General features: G+C 33.1%; 1 protein-coding gene across 1 annotated transcript in view; it reads left to right on the forward strand.

Moving 5' to 3' along the window:
• The window catches only part of LOC132546043 (muscleblind-like protein 3), a 159,103-nt gene that overhangs the window by 107,056 nt on the left and 29,070 nt on the right, over positions 1 to 22,977 (forward strand). The window contains exons 4-7 of the mRNA XM_060209741.1: positions 4,158 to 4,328; positions 8,503 to 8,571; positions 17,889 to 18,083; positions 21,035 to 21,277. Coding sequence (XP_060065724.1) covers positions 4,158 to 4,328; positions 8,503 to 8,571; positions 17,889 to 18,083; positions 21,035 to 21,277 — 678 coding nt within the window. The remainder of the gene's footprint in view (positions 1 to 4,157; positions 4,329 to 8,502; positions 8,572 to 17,888; positions 18,084 to 21,034; positions 21,278 to 22,977) is intronic.

Consider the following 22,977-nt stretch of genomic DNA (forward strand, 5'->3'; position numbering starts at 1 on the left):
CGAATGTCACATTTTCACAACAAACATCTGCCATGAAAGGTGTTTAACATTGGAAGTGTCACATTTTTTCAAGGCAAATGTCCACCATACAATGTTACTTTATTAGTGACAGCCATTGGGAGTGTTGATTGTCACCCTTAAGACCTTTTCTTTGCCAGATCCTTATCAACATTTCAAAAAATTTTAAATCTAATTTATGAAATGTACCATGTGAGGACAGCCGTTTTTGTCTGTTGTATATATTACATGTGTGTAAGTTATGCCTGTCTGAATTTGAAATCACTCATGTAACTATTGTCAGGGTGTATAAACATTATGATGAGGAAGATTAAAATAGATAGCCTTGAAGGAATGAATAGAAGTTACATGTAACATAACATGGCCACTTTAACATTAGTATTCCATCCAGTCATTGCATCTGATAGTTTATAAATTGTATATCATGGTGCACACTTAAAAAAGAAGTGCCTTGGTTGGAATTTATGAGGCATGAAGTCTGGTAACACATGTTTGAAGGTAAAGGTCGGCTGGTCGTCTAAAGTCTGTTATTGTGAAAACTGTCATCAATATAATTGTTGAGTTTAAAATTTCCCTTTTTAAATTGACTACTTATTGAAATTAGGAAAAAAATTAATGTTGTGTATATATCGTGCATACTGATATCTCTATCAAAACTGTTCTTTATATAATTCAGTCTGTTCAAAAGTGCCAGATGATTTGTGCAAATGTTGAAAAATAAGTCCTGCTGTGAATTATAAGTAGATGGTTTTTTTTTACCTGTAGCAAACCTGTCAAGTGCAGAACATAGCAAAGCACCTGTCAAACATATAAATGATCAGGATTTATCAAACATTTCAACAACCAAGATTTCAGTTTTTCAAATTAAAATGTAGACTGTTTTATAAAGCCAATTAAAGTTTCAAGGATGTTATTTTATGCTAGCACTTTACAGAATTTAATTAAAGTTCAGATAAACAGAATAAAGATATTATCAAACAATCTGTGCAGCCTCAATGTGTGTAACTATGTGTTGGCGCCACATTTCTGGCTTAATCTCTTATTCTCTTTTACATTTTGCTGATCAATTTCAGAGTAATCTCTTCCTCTTATTTCCAGGTCTGTATAATAGTCTTTTCCTGTTCGGTTTACACAATTTTCGTTGGTCACTATTGGAAATGGAATCGGAAACGGTAAAGGAATTAAAAACTTGTATGTTGTTTTGCCATTTAATGGTGTAATAAAAACAACTTCACTCTATTCCAGTCACACACTCACAGGGATGTGTTTTTAGTCAGTGTTGGGAGATGAAATTGGCGGAATCTTAAAAAAAACAGCACATGATTACCATAGGGCCTAGACAGGACTGGCTGTCACCATGTCTGTCTATTGATTGTAATCATGCCATGGCAGCAATGCGGGCCGTTATTAAATAGGTACTCCTGTACAGTCTGGTGATGCAACATTGTGCATCGCTAATAAATAATAGGGGTCTTTAAAACAAGCAACATCAGCTCTGTAATTGTTTTGTTTCTGGACCTAAATAAAAATGAATGGCAGTTTCTACATTCAATTTTAATCCTGAAAACAGTTGCCTTCGACAAAAGTTACAATTGAAGCTGTCACTGACGACAAGGTGAGGTACATGTTTGATGACATGGTAACAAACCATTCTGACTTTCACTGTATTTAAAAGACACTACAACTGTCTCAAGGTCGTGATTTGGAGAGTGAACAGTGATCTTTGTGAAATGTATTGAACTGTCACCTTGTAAATCTCAATAATACTGGTATACTTTAAACTGCATGTGATATATCTGAAAATTAAAAAAAAATCTTTACTATTTTGGTAGAAACTTTTCAATGATCAGTTCAAGTCTTAAAAAAACTCAAAATAGGTCTAAGATCAAGCATGTATTTAAGGAATTCAACAAAAATATATTGTAGTACGGATTTAGGAAAACAACAATTGCTCGTTTATATGTGTCTTAAATCTCTTGGTGGGCCATTAGTTTGTTTCAAATCTCTGTTGGAAACTCACTGTTTACTCCATTTCTGCCAAATCAAGACATTGTCAGGCTGGTTGCAAATAAAATAGGATGTGTGCCTTGATAAATACATCACACTCTTTTTCAGTCAAACTTGAATAAGGAGATAGAAGTTGTGAAGCACTAGGTTCTGTAGAAAAGGAATGGTGTATATAAACTGCAAGTGAATAATGATGTCACTGAGAACGTTATCAAGGGTCAAAAGGTCAGTGAGTCTAGACAGACAAAGAAATCTCCTTATAAGGGGATGAGGTGTATCTATACGGAGTTAAAGCCTACCTAACATATCGTTGTGGTGACGATTTGTGGAGACAGTGGCGATAATGTTGTTGTCAATTACAGGGTAGCACTTCAGCAAATAACTGGGTGAGAAAAAAATTTGTCTTATCCAACTGTTTTATACTGATGGCTCCCGTCAGAACAGCACCAATTTAATAATATAAGAAGGTATATTTTCTCCCCGTTTCTGAGTGATGGGCATTATTTGTGTGTATAAGGGGGCCAAATTTATCCATCACAAATATGGGCCTGTCTAACTCATCACAAATGCTGACATTTTTACAGCTAAAACAAATAAAGTTCTGTGTTATATCAGATGCATTATTGATGTAAATGGTTGGCTTTCCCTTGATGTTTGGTCAATCTGATCTTTGCTACAGATTTGAGGTGTCCTTAGAGGTTACATAATGTTGTAACCAAAGTGTTGTGATCTCCGAATTAAAACAAAACAGGCGTAAAGTTGGGACAGAATGTCAAGGATTAATTGTACAAGCCAGTGATAGGCAACACTGAATGTCCTATTGTAGAAAATGGAAGCTTTTGATGTTGGTGAACCAGAACATGTGTTGTGATTTGCTGAAAGAATTTTCAGATAACGGAACATGTATCAATCATATAATGTCACTATTATCATTGTAATCGAATAGTGAATGTGAAGATTGAATGCCTGTAGCTAGAAAATGATTTTTTCATAAAACATCATAGTCATCTAAGTGTTTTGTAATAACAGTTATGTTGTGAATTTTGAGGTGTACATGAAAGAACACATGCCTGGAAAATTAAAACATATATTCAATTTCTTGATATCAATTCTTAACACCTTGGTGATAAGTAATAGAGTTTATGTTTCATTTTGATAGAAATTAATTAAACTAAAATTAAAACATGATTTTGTCTAGTTTTTCAATGCAAAAGAAAAATCAGTCTTATGTGGTCATTTTTCAGTTTCACTGTACATGTATATTTGAAAAGAACCATTCTAGTATAGTATTTAATTTTCCTTCCAATAATTACAAAGGATCATATTACCTTTTCAAAAAGTGTATAGCCAGCTCAATTATAGATATGATGATAACAACTTCTTGATTACAATAACGTGGTTATCAACAAAAAAAGAAATTTTATGTTGAGCTCTGAGATAGGATCTGAGTGGTGTAGTTATCGTGGATCTGGTCAAAGCAGTTTGTACAGCTGGAAATAGACAAGTCATCTAAATATGGCAGAAAATCAATCACAGTATGGTTTTATCAATGGGAAAACAGGTCACATGGAAGAAATAATGGACAAAGTGCCCCTGTTCTTAGAAACAAGGATGTTGTGTATCAATTGTGTTCTCTCAGATATGTGAAAACTTTTACAAACTTTTCCCTTAACAAAAGTCTTAATTGTTCTTCACCAATATTTATAGTTGGTAACTCAAGTCTTTTTTCCCTACCACGAAGTTGGATTTTTTTTTTTTTTTTTAGTTTTTTTTTTACAATGAGTAATTGTTAATTTGGAATAAAAAGAATTTCAGAACACACTTGTGTACATATATACATAAACGCACTCGTGTACATATATACATAAATGCACTCGTGTACATATATACATAAACGCACTCGTCATGAAATTTTTTACCTTTGTATTAATAATTTACCAAATGCTGAAATCAGTTTTTTTAAGTTATCAAAGTGAAGTACATTTAAGACTTTTAAGTGTCAAGTCCTAAACCTCCTAATTAATGTGTTTGAATCCTTCTTGATTTCTCAGAAGTTCCATTTTGTCAGGTTCAGAAAGACTTGTATATTTTGGTGATTATTTTTAATGTGTGTGTATTTTTGTGTTTTTCAGGGTAAATGTCAGAGAAAAGACCCTCCGTGTAAATATCTACATCCTCCACAACACCTACGGGAACAGTTGTTACAGAATGGCAGAAACAACCTGATATTACGTAATCTTCAGATGCAGGCTGCACAACAAGCAGCTCTGCAGCCCCTAATGCCCATCCAGACCATGGTAAGTGTCACTGCTGGCCTGTAGCATCGTCCTAAGTGTTCGCTATGTTTTTGTTCTTTGCTATTGAACATGGCAGTTTGTATTTATGCAAAGTAATGAAGCTCATCAACTGATGAATGAAAGCTATTTTTTGAATGGTTGTCTTCAGAGAGCTCTCAGAAAGGGGAGATAACTCCAGACATCTTAAGGACTACTTATTTTCCCTTGATGATATTTGTCTGGTTGGCATCACTGCTTCTAAAGAACATTTAAAAGTCATTTTATGACAGTTACATTACTGATGCATTTTATTTACTTATTGGAGCCATTCTAATATAAAGATGGAATATATTTAAAAGGTTTTAAGTATTTTTTTATTCATTTCGTAAAAGTTTTCAGATTTTACCATTAAAAGAGAACAAAGTTTTGCATTGTTAGAACATGTAACCTCACAACGAACCTCTTGAAGACAACCTCTGCTGTCACAAAGTCTTTTCAATGCCAAATTTTCAGATGCTATCTCATATGTGTATCTGCTTACAGGCTTATGTTATTTTTTCAGCTTACAGCTGTATAATGTTTTTGCTGAGATTTTGCCTTAATATTAGACTAGGAAGAGGCTGATTTGAATTTTTATAATTTTATAATTTTGGTTTTTTTGGAGCTATGACCAGTATTTATTATAAGCTTTACTTGTGACTCGTTAAAACTAACTACAGAATATTTTGGTACTTGGTGACCGGAAACCAAGCTTTATTTTTGGTTTAGTAGTTTGTATGTTATTGTAATTATATATAACATGTAGTAGGGTTGCTGTTACTCTATCTCTTCTCCATATATGGTATAACACATCCTTTCATCCTTTTGTCTCTGTCTTCTGTTCTTCCTATACAACAGACCACATGTCACTCCATATTTTCACAGATCTCTGATCAAACATCCGCAAATCACATTTCTGATTGAAGTTTTTTTCAAATGTTATTCATAAAAGAAATAAAAAAAATGAAATCTGTATCGAACCAGAAATAAATACTTCGAGATATTCTTCATTTCTTTGATAAGTCGTATAGTCAAATTGATAAGTCGTATAGTCAAATAATTCTCCATGGTATTGGAAAAGATTGTTCACACCAGAAAAATTTACCTTCTGAAGATTTTACACACATTTGAAAGTAGCAGTAAAAATCACCTGTATCCTAAAGCCATCACATCCCCCATAGTAGTTGTGACATAATCCAATTGTGTTAAATCAATCTGTACTAATTAATTTAAACTCCACTAATGATGGTCTGTAACTAACGGAAACTGGCCATATATATCTCCAATTACAGTACAGTGTCTAGGAGGTGTTTAAACCAACACCATATAAGGTTTACAACGACTCTTTAATTCCATCATCCTACACTTCAAAACCAATTTGGAGACACAAGTGTGGAGAGAAATCTAACTAAAGACCCATTGGCTAGTCGGAGTGAGTGTTCGACTGGCTACAGCTACCAGCACTACAATGCATGGGCCTATTGGATGGTATCAATGGAGACAGATTTGGAGGAGAAAGTCATAACAGAAAATCATAAGGGATATTTGAAAACTATTGCCTTCTGTAATGGACCTGCCCTTACATGAATGTGTCATATGATGTGTCTGTCAAAGGGAGCTCGGCTTATGCCTGTGTAAGAATTAGGCAGTTACCCCATCTCCATCTGTTCTTCCAAACCAAAATTAGAGAAACATATTCCTATTTCATAGTGTTTGTTAAACATAAAGTTTCTCAGTAAAAAATCTTTAAAACACAGCAACACAAGTCAAATGTAACCATATCAAATTGTACACTGAAATCTGTCATATATAATAACAGTTACAGAAAAAAATGAAAAAAAAACGAAACTGTGAGAGCAGAACTTTGAATTTGTAATGATTTTAAATAAGAAAGTGAAAGTAAAAGTGAGTCTTGAGGATTCTTACTCTGGTACCACTATACAGTTTGAAGGTAGGAAGATGGTGGCAAAACCTATAAACAAAACTATAAATAATTTAGGAACAGTCTAGCTTTACCTGGGGAGGAGTTTAAAATTTCCACTGTGTTTACACTAGGTAATGTGCCGAGAATGATCCATTTCATCGGTTGGCTGATCAAAATTGAAAACAGATTTTTAGCTCTCGTTCTGAAGAAGTGATGAAACAAGATACAGTTAAATATAGGATGATTGCCGGTTGATTTTATAAAGAGATCAAATGTCATATCTAAAATAGCTGTTATTAATTAACATTATAAATTAAGTATACATGCTGTTTTTCATTATGTAAACACAGATCAAAGGGATATAACAAATATTAGGACAGATCTAAGCATTGTTTGGTAATTTCTTATAGCTATGATGAAAAAAAAAGTTAAAATGTCCACATTTGAAAATTGTTGTTTTCCTTGTTCTGTGGTCTGATGACTAATCTGTATTCTTAACATGTTAGTTCAGGGTTTACCATCAAAATTCTGTAACAAATTGACTTAGGAATTAGTGGCTATGTAATGCTCGGTATTTATCACAACAATCTGTATTAACACTGATTTATCTCATAGCCATCAAGTAACATACTAGCCATTTCAACTTCAAGAAAATTTTATTGAAAATTTATAAAAATGTAAATTCCATCAGGCAAAGCTTATATAATTTTGATATCACACATTGATGTGAACAAACACATTAAGATTCAGATAGTGTCTCCATTAATGAATATACTAGTTGTTTACTCTAGTTTTGTACCTACAATGTGTACATTACCTAGTATGTTTCTTTAGAGTTTTCAGAATTATCCATTTTAGATAATAACCATACATAAGGACCAATAGAGAGGTGTCAATATAATGATGGTTTTATATGTACAAACATAATTGTACATATCCATGCCAATACAATATATATAAATTCTATCTCAACATGTCTCATTATAGAGATAAAAAGAAATTTTTACTGAAAACTGTTAGTAAGATTTATCCTGTGAATCAATGTCCCTCAGATTCACTGATTTAAAGATTTACTCAGCGTCTGTTGAATACTTTATGACCAATGTATACAAAACTATGTCGTTATTACACAAGAATATCACAAATGGCTGGCACTCAGTGAAGGTCTGGCTGGCAACTTTCTATTTTAAAAAGAATTCAAATTGAAATATTATCTTTGAAATTCAATCTCTGGATTAAAAACTCAGTTTTCTTTATAGATTTTTAATATCACCCTGTGAATAGAGATTAAATGTGGAAAACGTCTCCATGAATTATTTTGAAGTCAGCATGAAATCCTCCTCCAGGTTTTATGTGCGTTTGACGGCTATAGCTAAACCTGTTTTGTAAAGATAGTTAACGTATTCGATCATCTTTATTCAGTCCTGAAGTTATTCACACCGTCCTCCTCTCCTCACCTGTCGCCCATTGTTACCAGACTCTTTCTTTACCAGCAAACCTATCAACAATTCATTTTAAATCTTATGTTTTAAACCTTATAAAATTACGGATATACAGTTTCTTTTTTTGAAAAAAGAAAACATGAAAATAAATAATCAAAATTATTATTCAATTATTAAACTAATATTCAGAAATGTGATGGACAAAGATTTCAATTTAGAAAAAAAGCTTACTCATCATACAATACATACATGACGATCTCTGATAAACATTGTATCAAGGATGAAGAAACACTACTCAACTGCTGTAGATTACTGATATTCCTTCATTTTTTCTGGATAACTTCATACATTGCTTTGTTTGTTAAAAGAAAGTTTCACCAGAATTGAAGTTTTACAAGTCAGATGATATAAATATCAAGTTCAATGTTAGTATACTTACTTGTAAGTAGCACAAGAACATTGGAGTTGGATGAACCAACTACTACCAAGGACAAATGTACAGTCCATTGTGAATCAATTTATATCAGTAATCTATGGCAAAGCACCTCAGTAAAAAAAAAACATTGCATCTTTTCTCTCTGATACTAAAAATTATATCACATATACCCAAGATATTTCTGTAGGAAAGACAAATCTCCTATCTTAGACTGTTTTTTCTTGCTAGATGGCGCTGGTTTTTCTATTTACATTTTCTTTACATTTTTAAGTTTCTAACAAAGCATTTGATTGGTTGTTTGTGCACCACTGTTTGAGACTGATACTAATTTGTTTGCATGTTTTATTTTTGTTGTATGAGACTGCGAGCAGCAACAAGCCGACCGTGGCGGCATATCCCACAGTTGTACCAGGACAGTTCCCAATTGTGGTTAGTGGTCGACCAATAACATGAGGCGTGGAACAAACTGTCGCTAGGGGCAACCAAGTTGTAGGGTTAACCTTCTTGTAGAAAAATGGTCACTGTTAAAGATATCAGATGACAGGGTTCAAAGTCTCATTGATGTTTGGAAGTACAATGACTGATTATGATACAAATCCTGGTTCTACAGTTTAAGTCTTCATCTTAAAGGTTTGGGACTTCTAAACATTTTGGAGATGAAGTTTAAGGAATACATGGTTGATTCTTGGTGTTAGAATATTTAGTCTCAGACGAGATGTGCACTCGTCCATCCGTCTCTGAATTTTAGTTGTTTGATTGAATGAAAACAATTAACTTGACGCCTTACAAAACACCTGTGAGAGAGTTTAAAGTGTATCAAAGTATATTGTAAAGGATATCAGCTGTTCCCAAGGTTCTGTATGGACATTAAATCTGGTACATAGATGTATAAAATGATTAATGAAAGTTTGTTTAGAGTTTTACAACAAGTTTTGTGACAATGGTTTCTGTGATCTGGCGCCTGTGATGATGACATCTATAGATGGAATTGTCACCTCTGTAGTAAGGATTGCATTTTAATCTTGATCTATTGTAGAATAATTCTATCAGTTTACATTTCATTGTATTGTTCATCAAACTTATAAAAGTAATGTTTGTGTTGATGTTTTATTTCCTACAGATTGTTCTCAGTTGACAATAAGAGGTGTTGATAACTTGTCACTAGAATATGCATGTGGAGTCAGGTTTGGCATGGCAGTTTTTCCCTGTACATCCTTTTCTAGTTTGGCATGACAGCTCTGTACCATTAGTCATTTCACACTGCACAGGACAGCTGATGGTCATTGAGGCTAGATTTTGTTTCTTACTTGAGTTGGCCTTCCACAGATTGTTGTTTATTCAGGAACTAGAGTGTATAATGTTTAATAGTATCTTGTATCTTTAATTTTTTCGAAGCTGAGAGCAAGTGGTTCAGCCAAATATATAACCTGTGTATTTGTTCCAATGGCCAGATAATGGTTTACGAGGTATTTTCCTGCGTCTTTGTTCCACGCCCAGAGCATTGTAGTGATAAATAGCTATATAGATTCGACATGCTTGTGCTCCCCCTAAGCTTACATTGCTTTAACACTAGCTCGTCTGCATCACCTTCAGGGCTTGGGTAGTACTTTTATTTACCTTCCTTTTTTATTAATTATTTGCTTTATGGAAAAATATTAAAATTTTGTGGAGTGAATTTTGAAATATTGTAATAATGAACAATCATTGCTTTGTGCAAAATATTAATGTTCTCTTTCTTGTTTTCAGTCATTCTGTTGTATCATTGATTTTTTTTTCATGAAATACAATTATTAGAAAAGAGTCTTCCACCTTTACAATAACTAGTGGTCTGACTTTATACTTCAATGGTTCTCATGCTGAAATACAATTGTACCTTCCACTTAAAGGTAAGTTCCATGAAGAGTTTTAAATGTGTGTCATTTGGAATGTGGAACAGCAGGTATGATGTGATACACCTACCAAAATCTCCACGGTCATTATGTACTTAGGTCTGATAGAGCCTTACATGTCCCATTGAGGATGAAATGATTGGTTGTTAGGTAGACCTAACCTAACTTCCTACCTAATAAAGTGAAAATGGAATGACTGCTTGCTTTAGTAGAACAATCCTAGAAAAAGTTTAATGGTTGCCTTTATGGGTTATTAAAAAAAAAAAAAGTTGCAGCAAAGATTGAATTATTGCCTTCTTTGGTTGAATTTGAAATTTTCAGCAAAGATGGAATTTGAGCTTTTGTTGTTAAAACCAAATTAAATTCCCAGCAAGAATGGAATGCTTTTTGGGCAGGATACTTTGATTATTCAGTCCTTCATGAAATGGTATACCATATACTCTCCTTAATAAGCTGAATAATCCACTATGAAAGTAATGCTACTTTCTTAGATACTAAAAGTTCATGACATTCTGATAAGTCTAGGCCTTCATGAAGAAGGCAAGCATGACAACTGAATTGAGGGGTCTAACATCAGTACTGTGTTAGTGAAAACTTAATTCAACTGTTTAATAGGCAATATTCTTTAAACCAGTTGAATGCAAAGGTTCCCGGTCTTTAATCATTACCATTGATCTTGAATATTATAAACCTGTACATGGCCACAAAGCCCCATAAAATTATTCCTAATGGTTGCTATATTAATAGATATGTATGGCAGTATAGGATCGGGATTTCACTAGAGAACTGAGGAACGCACTATCAAGTGTAATTTGATCATTAAACATTTAACCCGCATACGAATCTATTTTGTAATTTAACTAAATTGCTTAAGTAGCTAACATAGCCTTTAACTGAATTTAGATGTGAGTAGATTAATTACACATGTCATTTGTATTTAAAAGCCATCGGAATGATCAGTTACATGCTACTGGGATGCCTTTTACTTTAGGGTTGCCATGGTGTTGGCGTTGACAACAGTTTTTCTGTTGATGACACATACAGTATGCCTAGGCCATGATATTTTATTGTGAATAGTTTTGTCTACCAACATGTTTTTTGTTATTATCATTCCTAGGTCCCTACATGTGCACCAATTCAGTAGGGGTCATTCTATTTCAATGTCTCTACTAGGATTTGCGCCCGTGACCTTAGGCTTACTAGCCTAACACTCAACCAATCAAGCTAAAGAGAGGATCTCCCTTACTCTGTAGTATATTTTGACTAATATTTAAAACAGTTACATAGATGTCTCAAAAAAGTGTAATTTTCTGTATAAAAAACTTGTAAAAATACCTAGAAATAGTGTGTAAACATGTGTGAAGTTTTGTGATGAATTTTCACCAATAAATGTGAGTTAAATACAGCTAAGTGAAAAATTTCTGATCCCACCTGAAGTACTGCAGCATTTAGTTTTTCTGTATGTAGATTTATCCTGGCAGCAGGAAGTGAAACCAGTTGATTCTACTCTAGAATTCTTCTCAAACTCCAACGATCTGTAATTCATTGAAATTTTACTTTCACTCTAGCCGTATACATTTCAGTCATTAACAAAATATTAAAAAGAAAAAAAGGATGATATAACTGTACATTTTAGTGATAAAAACGCTGACTAACTCCCAGTGGAAGTAAAATGGGTCCTCCACTGGCTAGTGATAGGTGATAATAAACATATTACAAGGTGATACAATACATTCTTTGAAACGGTTCTTGTAAATAATTGAACAGTAGGAAGTTATTAACTACATGATATGGACATGCTCTCTTTTTCGTATTAATTATTCATGTTTAAACCATTTACTAATGAATAGTTTCATCAAATGAAGATGAATGTCACAAAATCAAGCTTTTTATTTGTACAATTTTGTCAGGTTTTGACAATTTACCACCACAATAGAAGCAATAGCCCTATATGACTACAGCAAGGTTTACATGTAAGGTGTTAGTAGTATTACAGCTTAAGTGTTGATAGGATGAAATCCATGTTGTTGAAAAAGAAATAATGATAAAGTTTAAAGGTTATTTCTATCAGTTATACAAAAAGTTCAGTCAACATTTACTTACATATAATTCTGAGAACCAAAGGACACCTAGTTTTTGCCGTGAATGTGAAATGAGTCAATGGGAATCGGACTTCAAGCTTTGACCAGTGTTACATTCTATATACAAGAAATATACATACTGAATTTTTACACACCATTTAAACCCTGAAGCTCTTTGATTTTTGAGGACTAAATCATTGTACTACTAAATATCAGAAATATTACTGGAAGAAAATACTTTTGAAATGTTTTCATTTCTTAAAAAATTAAAAAAGAAAAAAAAAGGCAAGAAAACAACAATTTCTAACAAATAATGAATTTTTCTAAACCTTTACAGTTGGAAATGGTTTACACTTTCAATAATAACCAATTAATGATGAATAGAATGTGCCTTCTTGGCAGTAGGAGCTGTGACATTTATGTTGCTGTAAATTGCCATTGACATTTGTAGTCATGGAAATATGATAGTACACTGATTGTCGTTGTCTGTTGTAATGCCATGCCTTGTCATTGTGTTGGTATTTAGTTTTTATCTACCAATGCTGCTGGCTCCAGCTCAGAGTTGGCATAGTTCCTGGTAACAGTGACTAGCTACCACTACTGATTGATCTCAGTGATTGCTTGGGACAGGAGGAAACCTCTGAGTAATTAAAACAGTTAGCGTTCCATACATTATCAACCTGCTTGAAGGCTAAAAACATCTGCAGCACCTGTTCTGTGTTGTTTTGGGTCAGTGACAATGTCTTTAGAACTCATTAATTATCTGACCAGGCAGTGTATGGGTTACTAATTACAGGTATTTCTCCATTGAATACCATATTACCTTTGATGTGCGATGGACGTAGGAAAACTAATTGTAATACTCAGTACAAGGCAATGGGCTCCTCATCATAGATGGGGGAATCAGGGTAACTTGTGTAGCATAAAGCACATGTCTGGTACTGTTGAAAAATAAATTACTGTATATAATGCTGGCCCTGTAAAATACTTTCATTAATTCAAATAATATCATTGTATATCTATCTGATTTCGACAGAAATTATTTTCAAATTAAAATTTAATTTATTCAAGTGTAATAACTAAAATTAAGACTTTTAATAGGGCAACAGGATGTTGTAGAGAAGGAGTCCTCGGAATCGATAAATGTTATGGGTCAGTGATCATTGTGTTTGTATCACTGAACAATGTCAGAGAATTTCTAATTAGAAATCATTGAAATGGCAAACAATGCAGTAGATGTATTTGTAGAGATTTTTGTGTGACAAAGCCACATGAAACATAGGGGCTGCTGGGGCAGAATCAGTTCTATGATTAGTATGGCAGTCATTAGGCCAGGAATCAAGGCATTACATCTAAATGTTGACACGGCTCATTCACGATGAATTGATTTGATGCCAATATTGTACAACAAATGTTTTTTATGTGTGAGTCTGTGTTAGAAATCTGATGGGAGGCTAAATCTAGTAGTATTATTCCATTTAACTTGACTGGTCATCAGAGAGATGGAGGAGATGGTTTCATTCACATGTGACCTGCACACTTCCTACTCTTGTTAACTTGTCTGATACACTGTAAACAATTACAGTTTTTATTCAACAACTGCTTTTTAAATTCTTTTTATCATTAATTGAACCCTTTCATGCCATTTTGTGTTATGTCCATCTTTTTACTCCAGAGAAACACTATAGAAAAACAGATAAATATAAAATTATGAGCGTTGAGTATAAAGCAGTTTGCTTTATGGTATAATTTCTTCATGTAGGACCTGTCTCATGAACTAATTTTTGAATTGTACAAAGTGTATAGTTTTTAAAATGTATATCCTGAAAGCATATCCTACGACATACGTCTCTTGTACATGACCTAAATGTACTGATACGACCTCTCTATCCTAGCTTAGAACTAATGGCATTAGCTCACTGATCCAGCTTTTGTCCCGCCTCGTCCTGCTCCTAGGATTGGATTGTCCTCTGGTCTCCCTCTATCTCGACCATCTCTAACATCAGTCTGAATGAGATTCATTTGAAAGTGAGATCATTAGGCAAACCTAAAGATTAACAAGTTTCTGACTGATAGGAATCTTAATGGATTAAATTTACTCTTATTTTTTTTTCATGTAATCTGACCCAAAGTTGAAATTTGAATAGATTTCAGATTGTTTATTTGGTTGAGATCTTAATGTGTTTGTCTGTCTCATTCAGATCATCTCTATTTCCACTTAAACCCAAAATCATTGTGATACATTTGCCACCTTATCACAAAATCCTTTCAATTTCCACTTAGCACTTAATTAGTCAATTGTGTTGAAAACTGGAAAAAGAAAATAAATGTGAACTGCAGAGAGATATATACTACTCTAATAATACTACATGAAAAATAATTTTGAATCGATATAAAATAAATTTTAGTGATAACTTAATCAATTTCTAGCCGTTTTTTTTTAAAAACATTACAGTAAACTTTACAAGCCATTCCTTCTAGTTGTTGAAAATTAGAACAGAAATCAAATGAAATAAAATTTAGACCACAATTACAGAATACTTGCAATCTGTGATTGGTTAGCAGAGCTATTGAGGAATATGAATTCTGGTGTTATCAGAGGGCCAGCCGGGGAACTAGGCAGACCTGTCATGATTCTCTCTCGGATGTAGAGTTATTGAGATCATTAAAATCAGGGATGTCTAAAAAGTTCTTCTCTGCGACATAGTCATTATGTGTGCATATAGAAATGATAAGATCTGCGTCCTATAAATCACGTCTGTGAAGAAGAATGAGAGAGAAACACTGATAAAAGGTAATTAACATGCCCGAAGCACCTGTCTCTCTCCCAACGCTCACGGCTAATGTCATATAGCCAGTCATCATTCCCTACAGCTTTCTAGATGTCTTTTTTTTATATTTTGTTATGAAAAATGTCTTTGTTCATGTTTTTAATTTGATAAAATAACTTTTTCAAATTTTCAACTTATCTGAGATGCATGTTTAATATGAACAGAATTAGGTAAAAAAATATTTTTCAGAAGTTGGAAAAAGATAGAATTGATTTAAATTTTTAAAATTCTTTATGACATCATTATTGATTAAAAAGGAATTTTAGATAAATAGTTAAAAGAAAAAAAATTAATTGATCCAAAATTGATTTATTTATTAAAAGGTAACATTAATCATCGCTATATTACATCACAAAATCCATGTGTATCACAGGAATTCATGGGAGGATCTCACTTCCCAACATTTCAGAAATCTCATTAACTGTTTTAGAATGGAAAATAGTTATTGTTTCTCCTTGAAATAGGATCTTTTTTTATTTATATTGTATAATTAACACAATATTGTTCAGTAGGTGTGGGTCACAAACAGGATAAATTAACATTATGGAGGTAAATTTCAAATTTGAATTTAAAAAAACAGGAAACAGTAGCAATAAAGCTGATATAAGTTGAATGGTACAAAGCATATTTTGTCTTCATGTTTGTCTTGTAAAATGTACTGGAGATCAGTGTGCCATCTTGAGTACCTAGCTGCTTTATTAATACTTTATCCAGGTTAAAATTTTTCATCCTCCTGGGCATGACTCTGAGCATTATTCTATCTGGACATAATTCTACGTGGGCATGACTGAGCATTACTCTATCTGGACATAATTCTGCCTGGGCATGACTCAGAAAATTACTCTCTCTGGACATAATTTTGCCTGGGCATGACCCTTAGCATTACTCTATCTGGACATAATTCTGCCTGGACATGACTCTGAGCACTGCTCTATCTGGACTTATTTCTGCCTGGGCATGACTCAGAGCATTACTCTATCTGGACATAATTCTGCCTGGGCATGACTTAGAAAATTACTCTATTTGGACATAATTCTGCCTGGGCATGACTCTGAGCATTACTCTCTCTGGACATAATTTTGCCTGGGCATGACTCTGATCATTACTCTATCTGGACATAATTCTGCCTGGGCATGACTCTGATCATTACTCTATCTGGACATAATTCTGCCTGGGCATGACTCTGAGCATTACTCTATCTGGACATAATTCTGCCTGGGCATGACTCAGAATATTATACTGTCTAGACATATCTCCAACATATGATTACATAACATGCTCTATTTTCATATGATTATGACCAAGTTTATTTTCTTATCCAAATTTTGTACTCAGAAGGGGGCTGATTGATTGTTGAAGCAATAATGATAAAGAATCTTTCCAATTTCATTTGTTTATTTTTAAACATGTCTTTACAAGTTTGTGTACAAAACTTGGAAACTCTTAGATGATCTTCTGTTGGTACATATGTTGTGCATTAAGATCTTCATGCCTTTCCTCAACAAACAACAAAAAAATTTAAATACTTACAAAATCTCTTTCTTGTGGAAAAAGTTTAAATTTGTGGAAGACAATATTTATATCCTGAAGCATCAGATTGGTAATGTTTTTGTCTCCCTTTACTGACCTCTTCAGTGTTTGTAGAGGAACAGCTGCACAGTTAAGTCTGTCATTACGTAACTGTGAAAATGCAAAATGCATACTTTAGCCACATGAATAAAGGCACCATTTGAATACAGCTGTTTTTCAGGACAATCTTGAGTATCATTAGCGAAAGACTCAAGTGTTCTCACAAAGCATCTTTAGCCATGTCAGTTAATCGTCAGCATTAAAGTGTATAAGACGTTGATAAAATTGTTTGAAGGCTGTATTTCTTGTGTACAGGACATTGATGCTGTTATTGGTGGCCATGTGTGTTGATGTCAGTAACACCCAATAAGTAAAGCTGGAAGACTCTTAAATTATCATTTTTAATTCTGAAATGTTTTCAACCCTGTTGGTTATAAATATCCTTTCAAACTATAATCATGGAAAAATAATATTTATCTGTTTGTACATCTACCCAAGGCTTGTCCCCACTGGCTTAGAGCGTTTATAATTTTTCTGAGTGTCACCAAGTCTGTGATGATTTTGTATTCTCACCACTCTATATTGATATATGATATTTATATTTGCCTTTGATAATGATCAACACTTGCTTTCATGATGTATCTAAATTTTTTCAAATTTCTCTTTGGCGTACGTGGTCACCCAATATTTCACCTTAACTTCTGTAGACTTGAGATTTCACTTAAACTTTTTCCACTGGTTATTCTAGTCACAAAATTTTGTATAGGCTTTCTTACATTCAAAATTGGCTATATTACGCTTGGAATTTCATAATTACATAATTTACATTTAAAATTTTACATTTTCATTTTACACTTCAAAATTCTCTACTCTAGCAGTGAATTTCATAAGTATGTATTATAATCACTCTTGGAATTTTCACTTTTGCAAATTTTTTACTCTCAAGATTGTCCATTGATGGTTTTACCCTGGAAAATTTGAACCAACTTGATTTCATTTGAGAATTTGTGCAAAACTTTCTGAGATTTTTTTTAAACACTGCCTTAGTAGAATTTAGAAAAAATTGAAGAAAAGTGTCAATATAGCAAAGGGAGATCACTTATTTACCTAGACCTCGATCTTACAGCAAAGGGAGACCACTTATATACCTAGACCTCGATCTTATAGTAGTTCTCAAAACATAACCAGGAGATAATCATAGCACCATTAAAATATGGGGCAGTGATTTTCAAGTTTGATAGAGAAACAATGAAAGCAAAAATATTTTAATTTATTATAGAAGAATTTAAGAAGGTTTGCTTGAGAAAATTTATAGATATACAACAAAATGGTCTTTATGACTTTGATTACTTATCTGATGACCTTGACCTTTGTAGGCACACCCATACTTGGGATCAATACCAACGTCCGTGGCCTTCAACCCTTATGCCACCATAAACCAAGGGAATGTACAGACAGTGGCAGTGCCCGGAGGAGGGGATGCCACCATGGTAACCAGCCCACTCCAAGGAGTCATCCAAGCGATTCCATCCCAACAAAAGCTGGCATCTTCCCGGCCGGATAGATTAGAGGTAGGAAGAGCTTTAGTGTCCATATAACCAAAAACTTTTACCAAATAACCTCTGTCCTTCTCTCATTTATATTTTTGTGAAAGGATTGGCTCCATTTTCACTCACAAATTTCTATCTGTACTACACACTTCTACTTCTAATGCCTTCTTCTAACCCTCTCACCCCTGTCAACTACAGTGGACTCTGTCAGTAGTCAGTCTACTGTGGATTCAGAGGCTGCAGGGTTATAAGTCTGTATAATTTCATATTAATGTATCATATGGTTTTGGACTTCTGTCATAAGGTGGCTTACATTCCTCAAAATTAAATTGTGATATATTCTATGCATTTCATTTAGAGATGATTGTTGTCACATTGATGTGTGGACATTTACTACAATTGTGTGTATTGTGAAAAAAATGCACTTTTGTTTCAATTTTAAAATTATGTTACATCTTTAATGAAACACTTTTATTCAACTTTCAAGATGTAGAAAGCTTTTAATGTAAATTAAGTGTCACATGTGATTCGTCATTGTAATATATGTTTAAGATTTTTTTTTTTTTTTTTTTTCACATTTTGACAGTTTTTACAATTTTCGTTTCTGTTTAGTAAACAGTTTTTAGGTTTTATTTGTACATTGTTATGCCTTCCAACTCCATTTCCCAAAGTTCCCCTTTTTCCAACTATGACCATTCAATGACAACACACATACAGCACCCCATTTAACCCTGCCAAAGACTGCATCAACATATGACCAAAGGGAAGTAACTCCTCCTAACCCAATTGTAACCTATTAACATTTCAATGTGAAGCACTTTTGCACTTGACAATATAAACTGTTATTTAACATATATTTCAAGAGTAAAAATGCTAATATTTTTTTTTTAATTTCAATTTGTTTATTATTTGAACTTGGGGAAAGAAAATGAGAATGATAAATAATCTTGACATTTTTCATCACTCAGAAAGATGTGGAAGTGAGGCTTATAATTAGAGACTAGCTACACGAGTACTTGCAGTAGTGATAATTGAGCCACGTATGTATTATGAACAGTTTTTAGTAGGCTTGAAGGGGTGCTGCTTTTTTGACACAACATAATGAGTGTATGTCGTCCAAGTACAGCTTCCACATGTCTATATAGCTACTGCTTGACAAATTTCATTGGTAGAAATGAAATCTACTTCAGATTACCATCTGTCCATTTCTAGAAATGAAATTGGTCATGAGTTGGTATATATTAATGTAAAACAAAGGTCAGAATGGTAATCTGCTTAATCATGTTCTACAGATTTATTAGAATTTTAATTAAGTTAATAAATGCTGGAGATACTAAGAATGATTAATTTCCCAGCAATTGTATATATATTATTATATATATATATATATATCAACAATTCATATAGCAGGTTACCAGACCTAGCTGTTGTCGCCAGCAAATCTGTATGCAGCCAATACCATTGAAACTAAAGCTCAACAATAAAAAAAAGCTGGACAGCTTTAGCCATGGAATTTTCTTTGGGATTTTTTATGCAATTTGATGATGTGTGACGTGTACATGAAATTAAAATTTAATCCAAGAATGCTAACCCATTCATTTTTGATTGTGAGATTTAGCTTCAGAGTGAGGCTGAATATCGACAGATCTGTTGTCGGAAGCCTAGCTGATCTTGGCCGACATTATGTTAGATGCTTTCATTAGTGTACAACGCAACCTAATATTCTATATTTACATGGCAACTGTACACCAGCTCCCAAAATCAGAATTATTGCCTGATCACTGTCGTCTAGAGGCTTGAAAGCTTCTTATATACACAGATTTGTCCTGCCGTCCTTGCCGATATTTTATAATGACCGTGTTGTTTTTCTGTAGGCTGCATGTGGAGGCCATTGTGAAACCAACGCTGAATTGTGCCACACGTTCATCCAAATCATCTTATTTCAGAGAAAGATAGTGAAAATCACAAATCAAAGGCTTCTATTTATATATTTGTTTATTCTTTGTTTTTTTCTTTGTTTTTGTATCAATCTTTATGCATTTGATGAGATAACGTCAGAAGGCAAAGTTAGTTAGGAATAGTATTAACAACCCAATGGCATGGACAGTGATTAGAGATGCTGCACGCAGCAGATTACATCTGCACTGGATCGCGCTGCCAAAATTGCATTACAACGTGTAATTACTGTTTGTTCATTAAGAAAGTATGTAATGATACTCCTGTCTTTGGTACAACATCTCATTAAGTAGGTTTGAAAACTGCCGAACTTTCGGAAGCTTTGGTCTTAGCAGATGCAAAATGTAGCTGATATTCAACATGATACTGCAATATTTTTGTTAAGTTACTTCACTGACCTATTGCCATTAAAATTATGGTAATTCCATGCTTATTGTAGAAGTCTTTGAAGCATTAAGTAGAATACGATTGAGAAAGAATAAATGGAGTAAATATGGTTCTGAAATGAATGCTGTCGATATTATCTTTATGTACTGGTCTGGTCTTAATCCAAGCAGAAACTATTCACAGATTCTCAACCAGAACATCAAACTGCAACATAGATAGTTTGAATTCCACAGCAGTTATTTACTGTATCTATTTAGAAACTAAATATCAGCTACTAATGGTAACTGTTTAATTCTTTTACAACCAGGAAGATAAAAGTTACCTTCAGATACATGGTATATTCTAAATGTTCAGAAAGTCCATAGAACTGTAGGTAAACGCAGTTTTTGTCTTGTATTGGCTATTCAGTGATAATTACTCGAGTAGTTTAATATTTATCCTGATTCTTCGGGAGGAATTTTCTATTACCAATGTTAATCTACTAACTTTTAATAAATGATCACAATAATGATTTTTCCACCTCTATTCTGTACAAATCAATGTTGCTAGCTCTGTTTTCTTTTTTTTCTTTCCTTTTTTTCTTTTTTTTCCTCTTCCCTTTTTTTCTGTCATACTCTGATTGTTTTCAGGTTTGTCGTGAGTATCAGAGAGGTACATGCACGCGACAACCTAGTGAGTGTCGCTATGCACACCCTCCAGATAATGTAACAGTCGACACGTCCGAGAATCAGGTCACTGTTTGTATGGACTTTGTAAAAGGGAAGTGTACACGGGATTCGTGTAAATATTTCCACCCACCTGCACACCTCCAGGCTCTCATCAAAGCCACCCAACAACGATCTAACACCACTGCCGCTCAAGCTCAAGCTCTGGTAGGGTTTCTTCTACTCCTATTAGCTACCTCTCTCTAATTCCGCTTCATCGTCTTTACTTTAAAGTTTTTTGTTTATTTATTATAACAAAACTTTCCTGCTTGATCTTTTTATTATTTAACAGTTTTTTTTATCTTATTTTGATGATTGTTCAAACTGACAATTTTTTTTGCTTGATTTTCCACTTTTTTGGAACTTTTTTCTGCTTTTTTGGTTTTGTTTTAACTAAATTTTCTAACATTTGGTTTTAAATAGCATTCTTTATATTGCTACAAAAATTATTTGATTTTTAAATTAATGGAAACAAAAAAAAATGTATCACTAATTTATTTTCTGTTTAGACTCCTGGTTCTCTATCTGGAAGATTTTATTATTTTTTCATTTCCGTTTTATTTTTTCATTTGAATTATCAGTTAATTTTAGTCATTTTATTTCAATATTTTGTCTTGATACTTAAAAAATATCAGAAAAAAATGAATTGAAAAAACAGTTTTGTTATTATTTAAAGATATTATTTTTATTCTGTGCAACTTGCATTGCTAGACGTTCTTTTCTGTTGTGCTATACCTTTGTAATAAGATAGTGCTTCACCTTCGTTTAATTTCTGTATCCTTACTGATCTTGTTCCTTTCCTACCAATGTTCGTGCCAGAAAATAATTAATAAGAAAAACAGCAGAAGGAAATCACTACCAATGATTAAGTAGATCTATTTGAACGTTTGGACAAAAAAAAAATAGCTTGCTTTAACTTAAAAAGAAGTCAACTACAAATGATTCAAATTGATATTTGTAATTTTCTAGAACTCAGTATTGAAAAGTGAAAATAAAATTTGAATTTCCTTCTGCAGTTTTATTTTATTAATTAGGAAACATGCTTATTTGATTTTCAAAAGACTCTTGGATGAAATCTCGTATATTGAAACAATTAAAAGAAGCAAAACTATTTGGATATGATAAGTATTTTAGGAAAAGTACAAGAGTTTGAAGTTTTTGATTTGAAAGATTGCGTAATTTTGATCAAATAATTCTATACCATGAAAAGTTGATTATTTCTTAGTCTTGTGAAGTACATGTCTAGTCCAGTCTTCAAAATTTATTAAGAATGATATTTTTCAAAATTACCTTCCTCATAGTAAATTGGAACATTTTTAAGCCTTCATATATATATATATATCTTGTTTTTTCATCCTGAAATGATTCTGAAGATGAAAAGAATATGTGACATTACAACCAGTCTGAAGTTAGTTATAATTTTTGAGGACATTTTACTAGACATTTAGGGTACGATGCTCAGTACCAGGAAACTGACCCTTGGTCAGTTTCCTGGACTGACTTTAAATATCTGGCATGATCATGTACCGTTTTGCTTCAGTAGATGGTTTGTTAACTCTGCGTCACATTTCAGCCGATATTAACACTTTATAACGGGTCACTTCTACTTGCCCTCTGTAACCCACTTCAACTCCTTGCTGGAAATTATTCCATGTCTTTTTAAGTCAAACTTATTTCCATATACGGAAATTTCTTTTATTTAACTCCCATTATGTATAATTTCTTTTGAATATTCCTACGTTCAAATTCCTTTATGTAAATTTTACTCCAGATCTCTTCCCTCCTTTTCAGATGCTGTCTTTACCCTTCCAAATTTCACCATAAATTCCAAAATCACCTTTCTAAAAACAAAAAAAGAATAATAATTC

Source organism: Ylistrum balloti, unplaced genomic scaffold (assembly GCF_031769215.1).
Source record: "Ylistrum balloti isolate Yb309-2 unplaced genomic scaffold, AGI_CSIRO_Ybal_v1 Utg369602, whole genome shotgun sequence".
NCBI classification, from domain to species: domain Eukaryota; kingdom Metazoa; phylum Mollusca; class Bivalvia; order Pectinida; family Pectinidae; genus Ylistrum; species Ylistrum balloti.